At 47.7% G+C, this 14,615-nt stretch overlaps 1 protein-coding gene across 2 annotated transcripts in view; it reads left to right on the plus strand.

Annotated features, from left to right (window-relative positions):
• Window positions 1–12,271, plus strand: part of LOC114868619 (sucrase-isomaltase, intestinal-like) — a 51,389-nt gene extending 39,118 nt beyond the window's left edge. For both annotated transcript variants that reach the window (XM_029172373.2, XM_029172374.3), the window contains exons 33-48: window positions 42–158; window positions 240–302; window positions 385–501; window positions 598–688; window positions 771–909; window positions 1,547–1,680; window positions 1,774–1,808; window positions 2,308–2,424; window positions 5,270–5,418; window positions 5,799–5,883; window positions 6,060–6,116; window positions 6,230–6,354; window positions 6,633–6,721; window positions 8,307–8,356; window positions 10,318–10,488; window positions 12,085–12,271. In XM_029172373.2, the coding sequence (XP_029028206.1) occupies window positions 42–158; window positions 240–302; window positions 385–501; window positions 598–688; window positions 771–909; window positions 1,547–1,680; window positions 1,774–1,808; window positions 2,308–2,424; window positions 5,270–5,418; window positions 5,799–5,883; window positions 6,060–6,116; window positions 6,230–6,354; window positions 6,633–6,721; window positions 8,307–8,356; window positions 10,318–10,488; window positions 12,085–12,165 (1,620 nt within the window). In that variant the 3' untranslated portion in view covers window positions 12,166–12,271. The remainder of the gene's footprint in view (window positions 1–41; window positions 159–239; window positions 303–384; window positions 502–597; window positions 689–770; window positions 910–1,546; window positions 1,681–1,773; window positions 1,809–2,307; window positions 2,425–5,269; window positions 5,419–5,798; window positions 5,884–6,059; window positions 6,117–6,229; window positions 6,355–6,632; window positions 6,722–8,306; window positions 8,357–10,317; window positions 10,489–12,084) is intronic.
• Window positions 12,272–14,615: the final 2,344 nt, after the last annotated feature.

Below are 14,615 nucleotides of genomic sequence, written 5' to 3' on the forward strand. Positions count from 1 at the left end.
AACGGTGTCCACAGCCACTGACTGCATGTGTCTAACTTCAGGATCCGGCCATCGCAGGCAACGAGACAGAACCCTATCCGGCCTTCGACAGTGGTTTGGAAGCAGACGTCTTCATCAAGTACCCCAAAACCATCAGTAATGAAATAGTGTGGGGCAAGGTGAGATGACCGTTTTAATGTAGACTGACTGAACTGGGCTTTACATACATTAGTCTTGAGATCTGGTTTTGCTCCTTGCAGGTGTGGCCAGACTTACCAGGCGTCATCGTGAACGACTCTCTGGACTGGGACGAGCAAGTGAAGGTGGAGCACTTTGACTCTTAGGATCCTGTTCAGTGCATTGGACCCCTGCACCTTTACTGATTCCCTGCTTGGCCACTTGCAGCTTTACAGGGCCCACGCTGCTTTCCCTGACTTTTTCCGTACCTCAACGGCAACATGGTGGCACAACCAAATCAGGGATTTCTATAACAACACCATGAAGTTTGACGGCCTCTGGATTGTGAGTGACCTTATAGAGACCAGTGGCCTCACGTCTGTTCCAGCCTCTATGTCAGATTTTCACTTCACTTCCATATTCTGCATCCTTTCCCTCTAGGACATGAACGAACCAGCGAGTTTTGTCCACGGCACAGCTGCAGGGAAGTGTCTGGGTGACCCACGCCTGGAGAACCCCCCGTACATGCCACGTAAGACTCACTTACTGTACAGCACTCAGCATATACATATACCGCATTTAAATAACTGTGTGTTTTTGTGCCCCAACAAAAGCCCTGGAGTCCAAACACATGGGTCTGAACCATAAGACGCTGTGCATGAACAGTGAGCAGATCCTCAGTAATGGAAAAGCTGTGAGACACTACGATGTGCACAACCTCTACGGCTGGTCCCACACCAAGCCGACCTATGAGTACGTACACGTGCAGGAGTCTCATTTCATTTTAATAGAAGGCAGCTTTTATATTTAGACTCTTCATACTGCACACATCGTTCTAGTTTAAATATAGTAGCACACTGAAATCTAGATAAAATATGTTGATATTTAATGTTTTTACTTCAAACTCAGACTCATTTTTATTGGCTTTTTGTCTAAACTACATTTGGGAGTCAGTCCTTCATGATGGATGACAGGGAGATTAGACGCAGCAGAACAGAAAGGAGAACAGGAGCCGTAACTATCAGCACAGACGCATTTAGGAAGACAACGTGGCCACAGGAGATGCATAACTGATACCTTGCAGCTATACACAGCAAACGTGGGCTCATCAAATCTTTATGGTAATAATCACCAATGTGAAACACTGGCCCTGGTGGTAAAACTCTCTTTTTGCCACGATGAGGCCAGATTGCAGAGCAGGCTCCAGAAGAGAAGCTCTGCACCACTGGGCATCATTTTAGCACGGCGCTTAATTCAACAATCAAAATTAATAGGCCAGTTTGCTTCTAAAATAAACCTTTATACATGCCTTTATATGTGAGAGCCGGGTCGACCTGCTGCTGGCTGTAGGGCTGCGTAGTGCATGTCTGAGTCCTGCTTCTCTGTGCAGCGCCCTGCTGAGTGTCACCGGGAAGCGAGGCATCGTGGTGACCAGGTCCACGTACCCCTCCAGTGGGAAGTGGGCTGGACATTGGCTGGGAGACAACAACTCCAGCTGGGACCAGCTCTTTAAGTCCATCATAGGTGAACGTTGTTGCATGTTCATTACGAGGGACAACGTTAACGTACAACAGGTCTTTAATTCGCTCTAGCGGCTCGTTTTGCTTTGTTCTGCAGGCATGTTGGAGTTCAGTCTGTTTGGCATCTCTTATGTAAGTATCATCATCTCATCCTGCTTCTGAAAAGACATAATCTCATTGATGTGACCTTGTTCTCTGTAAGCAGATTACAGGAGTCTGAGTGATGTAATTTTGTTTGCTGGACCCCTTTGATCAAAGGACATCTTGATATACAATGTGAGGCATGTCATTACAAGCCCCAACCACCAGGAATTCTGCTCCTCTATTGTGACTTACACACATTTCTGGACTGGTCTTAAATGATGCTAATATTCTTACATTGTTTCCAGCTTGTTCACCCTTTTGTCCTTCTGACATCTTCTCAGTGTCTAATAATAATTAAAACCTGACACCTTATTGATCCTTAACTGGAAAATGATTTGCATGCCCCCAGTGCGGCCGCAGAGTCTGACACGCCGCATCCTTCACGGCGATAGTGAAACTCCCAAGGACACTTGAGAATGACGACGCCTGCAGCCTAAGCAGCGTAGCTCCCGGTCTTTGAAACTCTCTGTCCGTCCACCTTTTTCAGACGGGAGCAGACATATGTGGCTTCTTTAATCCGTCCGAGTATGAAATGTGTCTTCGCTGGATGCAGCTGGGCGCCTTCTATCCATACTCACGCAACCACAACGGCAAAGGGAACCCGGTGAGTGAAGAACAAACCTGTTTCAGTTATTTTCCATTCCATGTTTGTTTCTTTAATTTTAATATAGTGCTTGTGTCCATTCAAGCATAATAAACTTAAGCTCATGTTTTTGGCTGCAGGCGTTTCTTTAGTATTGTCATATGTTTGAACAGGTAACAATAAAAGGATCTGATGTCTAGCTGGATTTTTTTTTCCACATCAATTTCTCTTAATCAGCATCTGACATACACACCTACACAAACACACACAAAGCTAGACCTGGTTGGAGGTGTAGTGTCGGTGACATTCATTCTAGCCGTGACCTTTAAGAGTGTTAGAACACATCTGAGAAATCCAATAACGCCCGTCCGGAGATCGATCCCACTGGGCGAAATTTCTCTGCACTGGAGTCTGCAATACGAGACAGGACACATTCGTGTGTGTCTGTGTGGGCGTTTGTGTGTGTGTGTCGGTGTCGGTGCTTTTTAACGGCACGGAGTAAGGGTATAATTGAATTCTCAAGGTGATCTGAGCACCACTGCACAGCGACTAACCTCCACTCCACGCACACACACAGCCCATGATTTCAATCATTTAATAATGGCTTGCAAATGGGTATTTAAACATGGAGAAAGCGGCACATACATGGCAGGGGAGGCTGGCGCCAGATGACATTTCAGCAAAGAGATGAAATCAGAGCAGAAATAGTTTGAGACGCCAGAGAAAATGTGATGAACCAACTTACAGTTTATCTTTCAATGCTACAATTGAATTGTTAAAATGTCCCATTTGAGCAAACATGTGCAACAGCGTTCCTTTTTCTAACTTTATTTAACACTGATACGAGGGTCTATAGGTCACGAGACGGACAAACGAATAACGTGGAAGGATGAAACTGGTGAAAAGTCAAACACGATACAAATGTGAGAGCTGGGACAAGGCTGAATAAGCATTTTACCAATTTCGAAGCACCTGGAGGGAGAGCGGGGCGCTCGGCGAGAGGAGGAGAGCGACACAAGGCAGGGCTGGGAGATGAGAGGGGAGAGAATCAAGGTCAACTATTTATGTAGTCTACTGTCAAAGTGTATTTTTTTTTCCACTCAGCCGTATATAATCCCTAATCATCAGACGGTTTGCAACTGTAACCCCCGGTCTGCTTAACAAGGCGTTTGACAACAAGTATTAACACCACAAACCAAACTAGAGGGTACACAAGGTCAGAAGCAGTGGAGAGAGAGAGAGAGAGAGAGAGAGAGAGGGAGGAAATTTTGCACAGTCATTCCCAGAGCTGGTGTCTGATGGTGCCTCTTTGCCCTCAGACAACTTTCAGCGCTGACCTTGAGATAATCACTGCACCATCAATATACTGCAGTGTCCACCGCCACCTCAGAACAATGCTAAATTAATTAAACAGGATAGATTTCCACAAGGCCTTGTTTCAGCAGCGTAGTCATATTGGAATGCGTTTTGCTTTTCACCCAAAGGGACGTATTATTGTTTGCCTAAATATAATTCCTGACTCTGATGCGAGCGACGCGACGCGATGCAAAGCAGAGCAGCCAAAGGTTTATGAGATGAGGTGAGGGAGTAGATTCCAGACAGATAAATGAAGAAAAAGAGCAAAGGAGAAGAGAGAAAAGATGAGAAGGTCTGACACAGCCAGATAACCTCATTTCTCCTGGAGGCGCACACACACACACACGCACACACACACACACACACACGGGTCCACAATCAGCGTGCGTCACGAGTCCTTTTGCCACTCGAGCCGTGGCCATAAATTAGGGGAATTCATAAGATGGATTCTCTGTCTGCTTGGCGGCGTCGGCGCTCTGTGCTCACATCTCTTCATCAGCTCTTCTTCTGGCTTTCCGCAGATGGAGAAGCTCCAGCAGGGAGCGGGAGCACTGTTAAGTCGGGCGAGATTTGTCCGACTTAACGTCGGTGAGCCCGGGCAGATGTGACAAAGGGACAAATAAGGGAATGGAGTGCAGAGTGTCCACTTTCCCCAAGTCGCGTCGACAGATTCGCTGGCGGTTTTGGGAAGATGAAATCAGAGAAGTAGGATTGAAAACATAGTGATTGTAGAGTATGGCAGAGAATCATCACACACTCAGCTCGTCTCTGACCTGTTTACTCGCCGGCATATAATTTGGCTGCACCTCTTTTGCTTATTCTAGCTCCTCAGTGTGTGGTTTAGACCATTCCTTACTGTAGGCTAAATAACTTTTAATAATTTTTTTAATTTTTCTTCTTTATTCATTTTATTTTTTGTTTGTTGCATCTTCGTGGGTGCCATATTTTTAGAGAGTCTGGGGGTGGCCTGGCGCATGACTGTAGCAAACACCCACGTTGCATTATTCACGACATCGTCTAAATAAAACGTGTTCGTCCCCATAACAACAGATTGGAATCCAAGCGGTGAAAGCTGGAGCTCGGTGCCACGGCGGCGTCTGGACGGACACGGGTCAGACCGGCTGCAGTGAGGCTCTAAACCAGCCCGTGCTCGCTCGCCTATTCATTTAGAGGGGAGGCGGGGACCGTAGTGGGACGCTGTGGGTAAATGACATGACAGACTGTCATGATGTCATGATGTGAGGTAGCAGACGTGTAACCGGTCCGTGCTGCTTCAGCTCTGGACTCACGCGTCATATTTAAAAGTGAGAGTCATCCACAGTACAGTATCCTAGGGAGAAGCATACGGCGATGACACGCTTCAGCTTCAGCTCTTTTCTGCACATCCGCGCGTGTCGGTGGGAATCTGACCGTGGCGTCAGGAGGCGGAGCTTCGGGAACGAGCGTCCGTCGCGACAGTGAACGCCGCGTCGCCGTGCCTCTAATCAGCTGCGTGATCTCCATCTTCCAGAGACAAGACCCCGTCGCTTGGAACGCCACCTTCGCCGAGGCGTCGCGGAAGGTGCTGAACGTCCGCTACACGCTGCTGCCCTACCTGTACACGCTGATGTTCGAGGCCCACGCCAAGGGAAGCACCGTGGTCAGACCCCTGCTGCACGAGTAATGAATCCAGCATTCTGTTTAATGGCCTAGTGAAATGATTGAGTTGCTAGCAGCTTGGATCTCTAATCCTGTTGGCTTCACGTCGAATGCACAACGTCACACGGAGCCAAAAAAAAAAACTATTTATGGCTGAAGTTTTATTTTTTGCTGCTCTGACACATCTTTTAGCAACCGCTCTGTTTTAATGTCCTACAATTTTCCGCTGGTTAAAATATTTTCCCAACAAATTCTACATGGGCCATTGGTGGATTCCGCCGGCATCCTCAAACCACGGAATTCAGTCTAAGAACACAAACAGCTGTCTGGAAGCAGGACACAGTGAAGTGCATTAGTCATATTTATTCAGTCCGGCCTTAATGGATTCTGTGGTTCCACAGGTTTGTGAATGATCCAAACACATGGCAGATCTACAGACAGTTCCTCTGGGGCCCGGCCCTGCTCATCACCCCTGCCCTCGACAAGGTACACACACACACACACACACACACACACACACACACACACACACACACACACACACACACACACACACACACACACACACACACACACACAGTAATTGAGCTCCTGTATCAGATGCAGTGATTGGTTCCTTCAGGGCCTGTTTCCTGTTTGTTAACTCACTGTGTGATTCACAGGGCGCCACCGAAGTGTTCTGTTATATCCCTGATGCACGGTGGTACGACTACTACACGGTGAGTCAATGTCTATAATATACACTGTATATATACTGTATGTACAATACAGAACTACAGTGAATTCCTTAAAAACATAGTACATAGTTTGTACTCATTGATGCTTCTTTCAGGCCAAAGACATCGGCGTGCGTGGTCAAACACACCTCATGCCAGCGCCCTTGGACCACATCAACCTACACGTCAGAGGAGGACACATCCTTCCCTGGCAGAAGCCGGAAAACACGACGGCCTACAGGTGAGGCACCGCCAGCACGACTGACAACACACAGCCACAGTAGAGTAACACAACAGCGTTCCATAGGCAGCGTTAAAACTATAAACCCAGTCTGACTGTGATGATGCTGGAGAAAGCAGCGAGGATGAAAGTAGCAGCAGACAAGTGTCCCAGCAGCGCTGAGATCAGGTGGATCACCCCCAGCAGGAATGTTAATGTGTTTGTCCTCAGCAGTAGGTATAAATAGACGGCACCCTTCACATTTGTGCTCTAACTTTCTCCACCTGCTTTGGCTGAAGCCGGAAGAATCCTCTGGGGCTGATTGTTGCCCTGAGTGACAATGGAACCGCTCAAGGATCGTTCTTCTGGGACGACGGAGAAGGAATAGGTACAAGACCTCACTTCACCTCTACACACACACACACACACACTAGCTATTCACATTATTAACTGGGTTAAAATGTGTGTAAAACCACTGGATTATAATCTTCTCCCTCCTCCTGTCTGTCTGTCGCCAAACCTCCATGATTAAAAACGACGCCGTGCTTCCACTGCTAATGATGACTGCCAATAAATGTGATCAAGCCTTAACCTTTCATCTGAGGACATCATTACTGTAGATGGGACGTTTAAAGTGACCACTTCCACTTTGAACGGCATAGCTTCAAGCTACCAATTAATTCACACTGCTATTAGAGCAAACTTGCCCAGAGGATCATTTTTACTCACTTCTAAATCTACAACAGGAATAAATGTACATACAATAAATGATCACGAGTATGATTTGAAAAAAACAACAACAACCTTTAAGTCAGTTGCCAAATGTTTGACCACTCCGCTTCCTGGGACACTAAGTCGCCTTTAGAGCACATGTTTTGACTCGCTGCTTTAAAACATCTTGAATATGTTCATGCATATTTTAAGTAAACAGCAGAGCTGGAAAAAATCTTGATGCCGTTTTATAAATCGAGGCACAAGGAGCCGTTGCAACGCCTTCACTCCTGCATCCCTTAAACTTGCGCAGCGTGTGAGAAAGCGCTCGGTATTTTTTTGTATTAAATATGAATTGCGTATTGATTTTATCAGGCGTTCAGCTACAACGCGGCCTCTCGTCGCTCGCTCGCACGCGCGCGTACGAGCTGAGACACGAGCACAATCGGCGTCTGACGTGCTCGTGAGACGAGGCGCGTTTGTGCCGGGACACAGTCGGGAGGGAGCGATACAGAGAGAACGAGGGATGACGGCGAAGGGGACTGACAGAAACTATTACAGTAATTCCCCGTGTCGCCGCGCGCAGATACGCTCTCCGTCGCTCCTCTTTTATCCGCTCCCTCGCTCCTCGCGCCCGCGTCTCCTCGCGCGCCTCTCGGCGTCCTCCTCCCTCCCGCTTCTCCAGCTTTACCTTCGACTCACTGCGTCATCTCCTCTTTGAGCCGCGTGGGCTCACCCGCGTGTCAGTCACTCATTCATCCGTCCTGTCCTTTTGCATCCTTCCGTCCTTTGTTCACTCAATCATGCACCCGATTAATTATTCAGCCTTTCATTCGGTTAAGCAGCGTAACTAGTCAATTATTTGCTTTAATTATCGCTCCAACTCTTCTGTTGCTCATTTAATCAGCCAGTAATAAGTTGAGGTAATATTGTTTGATGAGTCACTGCCTGGATGAGTTTATTAATGAGTCAGCACTCGTTTTTATTGTATTCAGGCAAATACTCTGACTTCAGTGGCCTCTCTAGCACAACCTGTCACTACGCGACTCGCTCGGTAATGCACCTCACTCAATGATCATTTATTTGGCCGTCCAGTCAGTGAGATGAATATGAACTCGCTCCCCTGATCGATAGGAATAGTCCAGCGCATACAGTGGCTCATTTATTCACTCGCACACTATCGCTCCGTCCCACCGCCAGTCATCCGGCCGCGCTCACCTATTGTCTCCGTTTCTCATTCTGTGTGTGATCTCCCTCCTCAGACACGGTGGGTAGAACAGAATACCTGCTGACCTCCTTCGCGGTGGAATCGGTGAGTTCAGGGGCCAACTACATGTCACGCCTCGTCTTTTTTTTCCGCGTGTGTCTTTAGCATCATTACTGTTATTAATGCGCCGACACCGGCGGCTGAGCCTGTGCTTTACCATGCAACAGGTAGGTGGAAGTCAAAGGCTAACTGCAGGAAGCCATTAACACGGCATTTAAGTCTAACTTCAGGATGATGATGATGGGAATTTAGCTTTTACCACTTCTATCCTAGAAAAAGGGAACACATTTGACATCTGTTGTTGAATAGATTCACAACAATAGAACTGCATCAAAAAAGGTTCATGATCAAACTACGGGCTAAAAAAGATTTCAGTCACATTTAATCATTTTTTAGTCATGTGATTTTATTGTCTTGGTCTGGAAAACATAATTAGTACTGTGAGGTGGTTGTTGTGTCAGTTTGAGTCTATATATAGAAGTCAGATGTGTAACTGAGAGTCTGAGGCCTTTGTGCCGTCATGAAGCTGGGAGTCCTCATGAAGTCATGTCATTTTCATCAGGTGCGGCGTCTTTGTTCCTCGCGAACGCACCTGTTCAGCAGTTTTTGCGAGTCAACCGGCGCGTGATTGCGTGGGGGTGGTTGGAGTGGAGCAGCTGCGGTTGTGTTTATGCAGATCACAATACGGCCCCGCTACTTGTTTTGGCACCAGATTGCACTTGTGTTTCTGCCTGCTCAGAGAACCTCTCATCGCAAACACGAGCACAAAGAGCAATTGTCTGGGACTATTTGGCAAAAGCGCATGAATTGATTGTGAAACGACACAAAAAAACGCTTTCATGTGTGTCACGCTTTGACCCTTGACCTGCTCCACGTTCATATGTGGATCCAATAACTGTGAGTGTGGACGAGGCTGGTCTGGGCAGTTAAACTAGGTTACCTCACGCTGCCAAATCAGTGTAACCTTGCTTCACCTCAGCGGCCTCGGAGCCGTGGCATTACCAATTAATTAAAGCAGGTGAATAACGTATGACGCACGGTCGTAGAGCTCCGGCGTGTGTGTGCCCACGTAGGACGACTTAGCTCAGTGAGAGGCTGGCGTTTCCAAGGCCACACTTGGAGCACATTTGAAGTCAGACATGACAGAAACTCCCTAATCGCTGGGACTAATGGGACTAACCCAGTTCCATTAGCTCCTCGTGCCAGGCAAAGGCACACGCTCACTCAGAGGCGCACACCAACGAGCACACATCCAATCGCACACATACATATAGTATATGCACGCGCAGTGATGCTGTGGCCAAACATCTGTGGCTGTCCTCTGCCTACCATCAAGCCTATTCACACAGCAATAAAACAGGCCCACTGTCTGACAGCCAAGGGGGGAGGGGGGGAGGGAGGGAGAGAGAGAGAGAGAGAGAGAGAGAGAGAGAGAGAGAGAGAGAGAGAGCTTTTGTGTGCATGTACGTGTGGGATGAAGTGTAAAAGGCAGATGTGAAAAGAAGTTGGGCACCGAGGCCAGCGTTGCCTGGCAGATGAGCGGACCGTCTCTGGATGCAGATGTGGACGAGTGTTTGCGTGTGTTCTTTCAGCACCATTTGACTTATGGTCCATTAGTCGGAAGCCGCTCCTGACTTCGGTCCTCTCAGTCACCGAGCGACGTCACCGCTTTGAATTACGCAGGTGTGAGATGATAAAACCCCAGATTTATAACTATTAAGGACGGAGAGGGTCCCACATAAAGGATTATCTAAAGCGGAAGCATGGAGCTAAATGATAATACAGCAGGTATAAAACTAATGACGTGGGAAAGATGTACTCGACCGTCAACTCTCGGCGCCCCGCACAGGCATGAATCATAACATAAACAAGCGCAGAGGTAGAACTTCACGGTTCGGCTCAGTTGAGCACGTTGTCTGCTTCAGCTGGACCAGCAACACCAGTAAAGTCAATTCATTCACTGGGTCGTGTCTTAATTGAGATTTTCCAATCCCATCTCCTTTCAGAACACATTGACCAGTACCATCCTCCAGACCTCTCTGGCCCCTGAGCACGGCTTGTTTCTGGGCGTGGTGAAGATCTGGGGCGCAGGCACATCCAAGATCTCCCATGCAACACTGACAGATGAGCATGGAACGCATCATCCCCTGCATGTGGAGCACAACGTCGACACTGAGGTCGGTAAAGTCCACGGGCGTCGCTCGCTGCACGCGTCTGTATGATGTCGCGTGCTTCACGCAGGACCTTCGTTCCAATTAACAAGACTTGAACGGCACGCCTCTAATGCCGTCTGCCATCAGGAGCTGCTGTGCAGCACCATCAGCTACAGGAAATGGTCTATGACCACAGTAGCACTTAAAGAAAATGAAACGCCACTTTCTGGCAAATGAGGGTTATTTTTGCACAGAAAGTCGCAGATAGAAGCCGACTGATAATTTATTTGGTTTATTGTTTTATTCAAACTTCATCATTCTGCAATCATAGTATTACTTATAATATCCAACCAACTTTTTCACTTATAAGCACTAAACGATGTGCACAGTGAGGTGAAATGGGGAAGCATAATGGCAACAGAAGGATATTAACTGATACAGTCTGTACACAAGCGCACAGATACATTTCTGCTCTAATAACCTCAACGTATTAATCACTGTCTGACACGCATATAATCAGTGTCACTGCATTTAACAGGCAGTGTGGGCATTAATATCATAGTTCAGTGAGCGTCTTCCATCATGACATCCACAGATTTCATGAATACGCCACATTCCGACAACAACGGCGGCCATAAAAGAGTCCGCAGGTCCGACTCCTGCCGCGCTGCACTCTGTCACCTAATAGCTGTGATCAACTCTGCATTTCCCCCTGACACACTTGTTCTGTAATGAACACTTGACTCAGGACAGTGATTTTAAAGCCGCCCATGTAAAATGATTGTCGCTTCCCCCTGCTGTCACCGACATCTGCTCCCACGGCCGAGCGGAGGGGGATGCGACGCGAGGCCGTGCGAACGGAGCCGAGCCGCCGCCGACCTCGTCCACACACCGCACTCGCTGTGGTGAACTGGAACCGAGGGACAGTCTGGTGATGAACAGGCTGCGTAGACAGTCGGTGCAGAGACACCACGAAAGGACCGGTCCTGGTTGAGGAGGACGCCTCCCTCACCTCAGCCGCCCTCTGATAGAATAATCCTGCGTACGTATCAGGATCCTCCACAAATAACCACACGCTGCAAACGTTAGATTTGTACTGTCCTGAATTTAGAAGAGGTCAAAGCATTGTAAGAGGAGAAAGTCAAAGTGACAGAGGTATTTTGAGTGTGTGCGTGTGTGTGTTTGGTTCGGTTGGGGGGGGTGCAAGGATGAAATGAGAAAAAGAAAAAGACAGTCCATCTTTGCACAGGAACAGACTATAGAGAGCGGCGTGGAGACAAGGAGAAGGCATTACAGACAACAGATGGAGGACGCTGGAATAGATCAAGAGGGGGAATGAGAGATGCTGGAAGGGAGGGAGCGAGGGTGACACAGCGTGTGCATAGCAAGAGGTGCTTTTTCAACAGGAGACGCTCCATTCATCTCCTTAAGTATGGCCTGATAGTGTAACAACTTAAAGAAGCGGGAAGCAGCTGGTCGGCTGCCGTGGAGACGGCGAGCAGCGCCACTCGTGTGTGTGTGTGTGTGTGTGTGTGTGTGTGTGTGTGTGGTGCCCAGGCCTGAACCTGCAGGAGAACGCTCACAATAACGCAGCTCTGTCTCTTTGTGTTTCATCTACAGGAGCTGCTGGTTGATGTTACGTCAAGGAACATTACCATGAATGCGCCTTTCGCCCTGCAGTGGCAGCCTGACAGCCTGTAGACCTGTACATAATGCTGTGTTCAATGTTAAATAATCCTGATATTCTACATCATATTAGAATGTTTTTCATTACCTTTACTTCTAAATAAATAATTAATTTATACAATAATCTTTGTGGTTTCTGACACCGGTTTCACTCCTCGTCATTTAAAAGCACAGGACACGTTGACTTCGTTTGCATCTGCAGCATCTGTCCTGCAGGGTGAGTCATTTTATGACATAGCCCCAGCTCTTATTTCATCACACAACGCATCTGCAGCTCACAGCTGTGCAAACATGCACGAATGCAGCCACGCGTCAATTTGCCCGTTCTCCACTGAAAATCAGGTGTTTTTGGCAAAAGAAAAAAAAAGTGGAAACTTTCTGCTTTTCACAGAGTAAATCAACCAAGAGCAACTCGAAAAAGCTTAATGACTAATCTGCAAGCGCCTCATCCGACTTCAACACAAAAATAAACTCCCACATGTGCTCAATCAGGCGCGGTATCAAGCGCAAATGATGCAACAAATCAAGAGCTGGATTAGTTGCATCACTCGTGCTTGATACCAACACCTGATTGAGAAAAGTGTGCTCGAGACAGAACGCATCGAATACCTGAACGGCAGAAGACAAGAGATTTCACATTTAACAACGCGAAAGAGACAAAAAGGAAACCGAATCTTCCAGGAGGCACGATTGGAATCATAATTTTCTAGTTCAGAGTTAATGTACCAGTGGCTGCATTAACTGTGACAGGAAAAAAAAAACAGCTCCCAGGGGCTAAAACCAGATTTCTAATAAGGCTGGTGCAGAAAGACGCTCGAGTGACTGCGGAGGCCTGCAGCACAACAGGCTCTGAGGCTTCAGTGCAACAAACAAAGGGTCTTAAAGCCAGACCCTGTACCAACACCACACACTCTGTGGCCAATCCAACACAGATGTTCTGCCGGGTTTTGTTCTGAGGAGCCTTTTAGGCCTGCCAATATTTTCCAGGACAACTTCGGTTGCTCTGAGCCAACAAACAGAACTAAACACAACAAGCCTTGATTAATTAAGTAGAAATATTATATGTAATAGATGCAGAATGGTGGAAATGATAATATTAAAGTGACAAGGTCACTTTTAAGGTTGAGGTTTAGCTGCTGCCAGTTAATGCATGTGTGTGTGCTTCACTTGCATCTGTACATACGGGAGCAGGGACAAATGCTAACTTCACATAACCCACCCGAGGCGAGCGCTCTACCTGTGCTTTGTCTCGTCCCATTACTTCCCCATATAATACAGTCATCTATTATTCAGCTCGCAGTAAATGTGATGATATCAATTTAGCCACGGGCACCTGAAATTGATTTCCACTCCAATCATGACTCTGCGGAAGGGTGAGAACTGAGGGGCCACCGCTGGGCGTGCGGCGCCGTCCCGAAGACGTTGGTTCCTGATGCTTCGCTCCCGCCCGTCTTCAGGCGGCGCCGCAGAGAAAAGTTCTGCTTCGACTTCTGAAGCCGCCCACACGTGCCGGCGGGACTAATTGAGTGATGTGAGTAGAGGGCGTTCCCGCTCCTAATGCTGCCAGTGAAAGGGGAACGGGTGAGACGAGGGTGGAGAGAGGAGCATCGGGGAGCTGCTGGTCCGAAACCACTGGCTTCTGGTATCATCGGTTGTTAGAAGCGTTTTTACATCTCTAATCTCGCAGAAAGAACAGACTTCATTACTGATGCCCCCTGACACCGTCTCCATCGCGCCGACGCTGCCTTCCTCTTGGAAATCAGGAGGATCTCATATTTTTGCTTGTGTTTATCCCGAGCGTCTCTGGGACTTGTCTCACGCAGCGTATTGTCCTAAATATACTTGTGCTTGTCTAGAGCACGATTTAAAGTAAATAACAGTGCAGATGACAACAGAATGCTGTATGTATTAATAAAGGCTGATATATATAATGTAGAGGCCAGGAGGTTAACAAGCACTGACTCTGCTTTAAATATGAGACATGAAAAGTCCCAAACGGCTTCTTCAGTTGCGTTAGCGTGCACAGGAAGCGCTCGAAGCGACCACAGGCGCTCGGCCTGAGTGCGGTTGTGTGGGTCTTTATAGCGGCTGGTCAGCAGTGGTCACCACCGTTCAGGCAGCATCACTGCCGAAGGCAAGTTACTGCCAGCTCCATCGCACGGCCCCCGAGTGAGTTCCTAAAAGTATTTGAGCTTGCGTGCAATTCATTTTAATGCAGCGCGCTCTTAGTTTGGTGACACATATGAGGAAGCCAAGTGCTTTTATTGCTGAGTGTCTGGTTCAGGAGCGGGTTTGTGGAAGTGGTGTGGAAGCGAAGGCAGCGCCAGAATCCACGGGCCGGCGCTTTAATGTGTTCCTTTGTTTGTTTGTTTTTTAAGTCTCAGTTATTTCTTATTGTCCATAGATCAATGTGTTCTTTCTCCGGCGCTCTGAAAAGCAGACGGCATGTTTTTAAGTGAGTTGCA

The sequence above is a fragment of the Betta splendens genome, chromosome 13 (assembly GCF_900634795.4).
Source record: "Betta splendens chromosome 13, fBetSpl5.4, whole genome shotgun sequence".
NCBI lineage: Eukaryota > Metazoa > Chordata > Actinopteri > Anabantiformes > Osphronemidae > Betta > Betta splendens.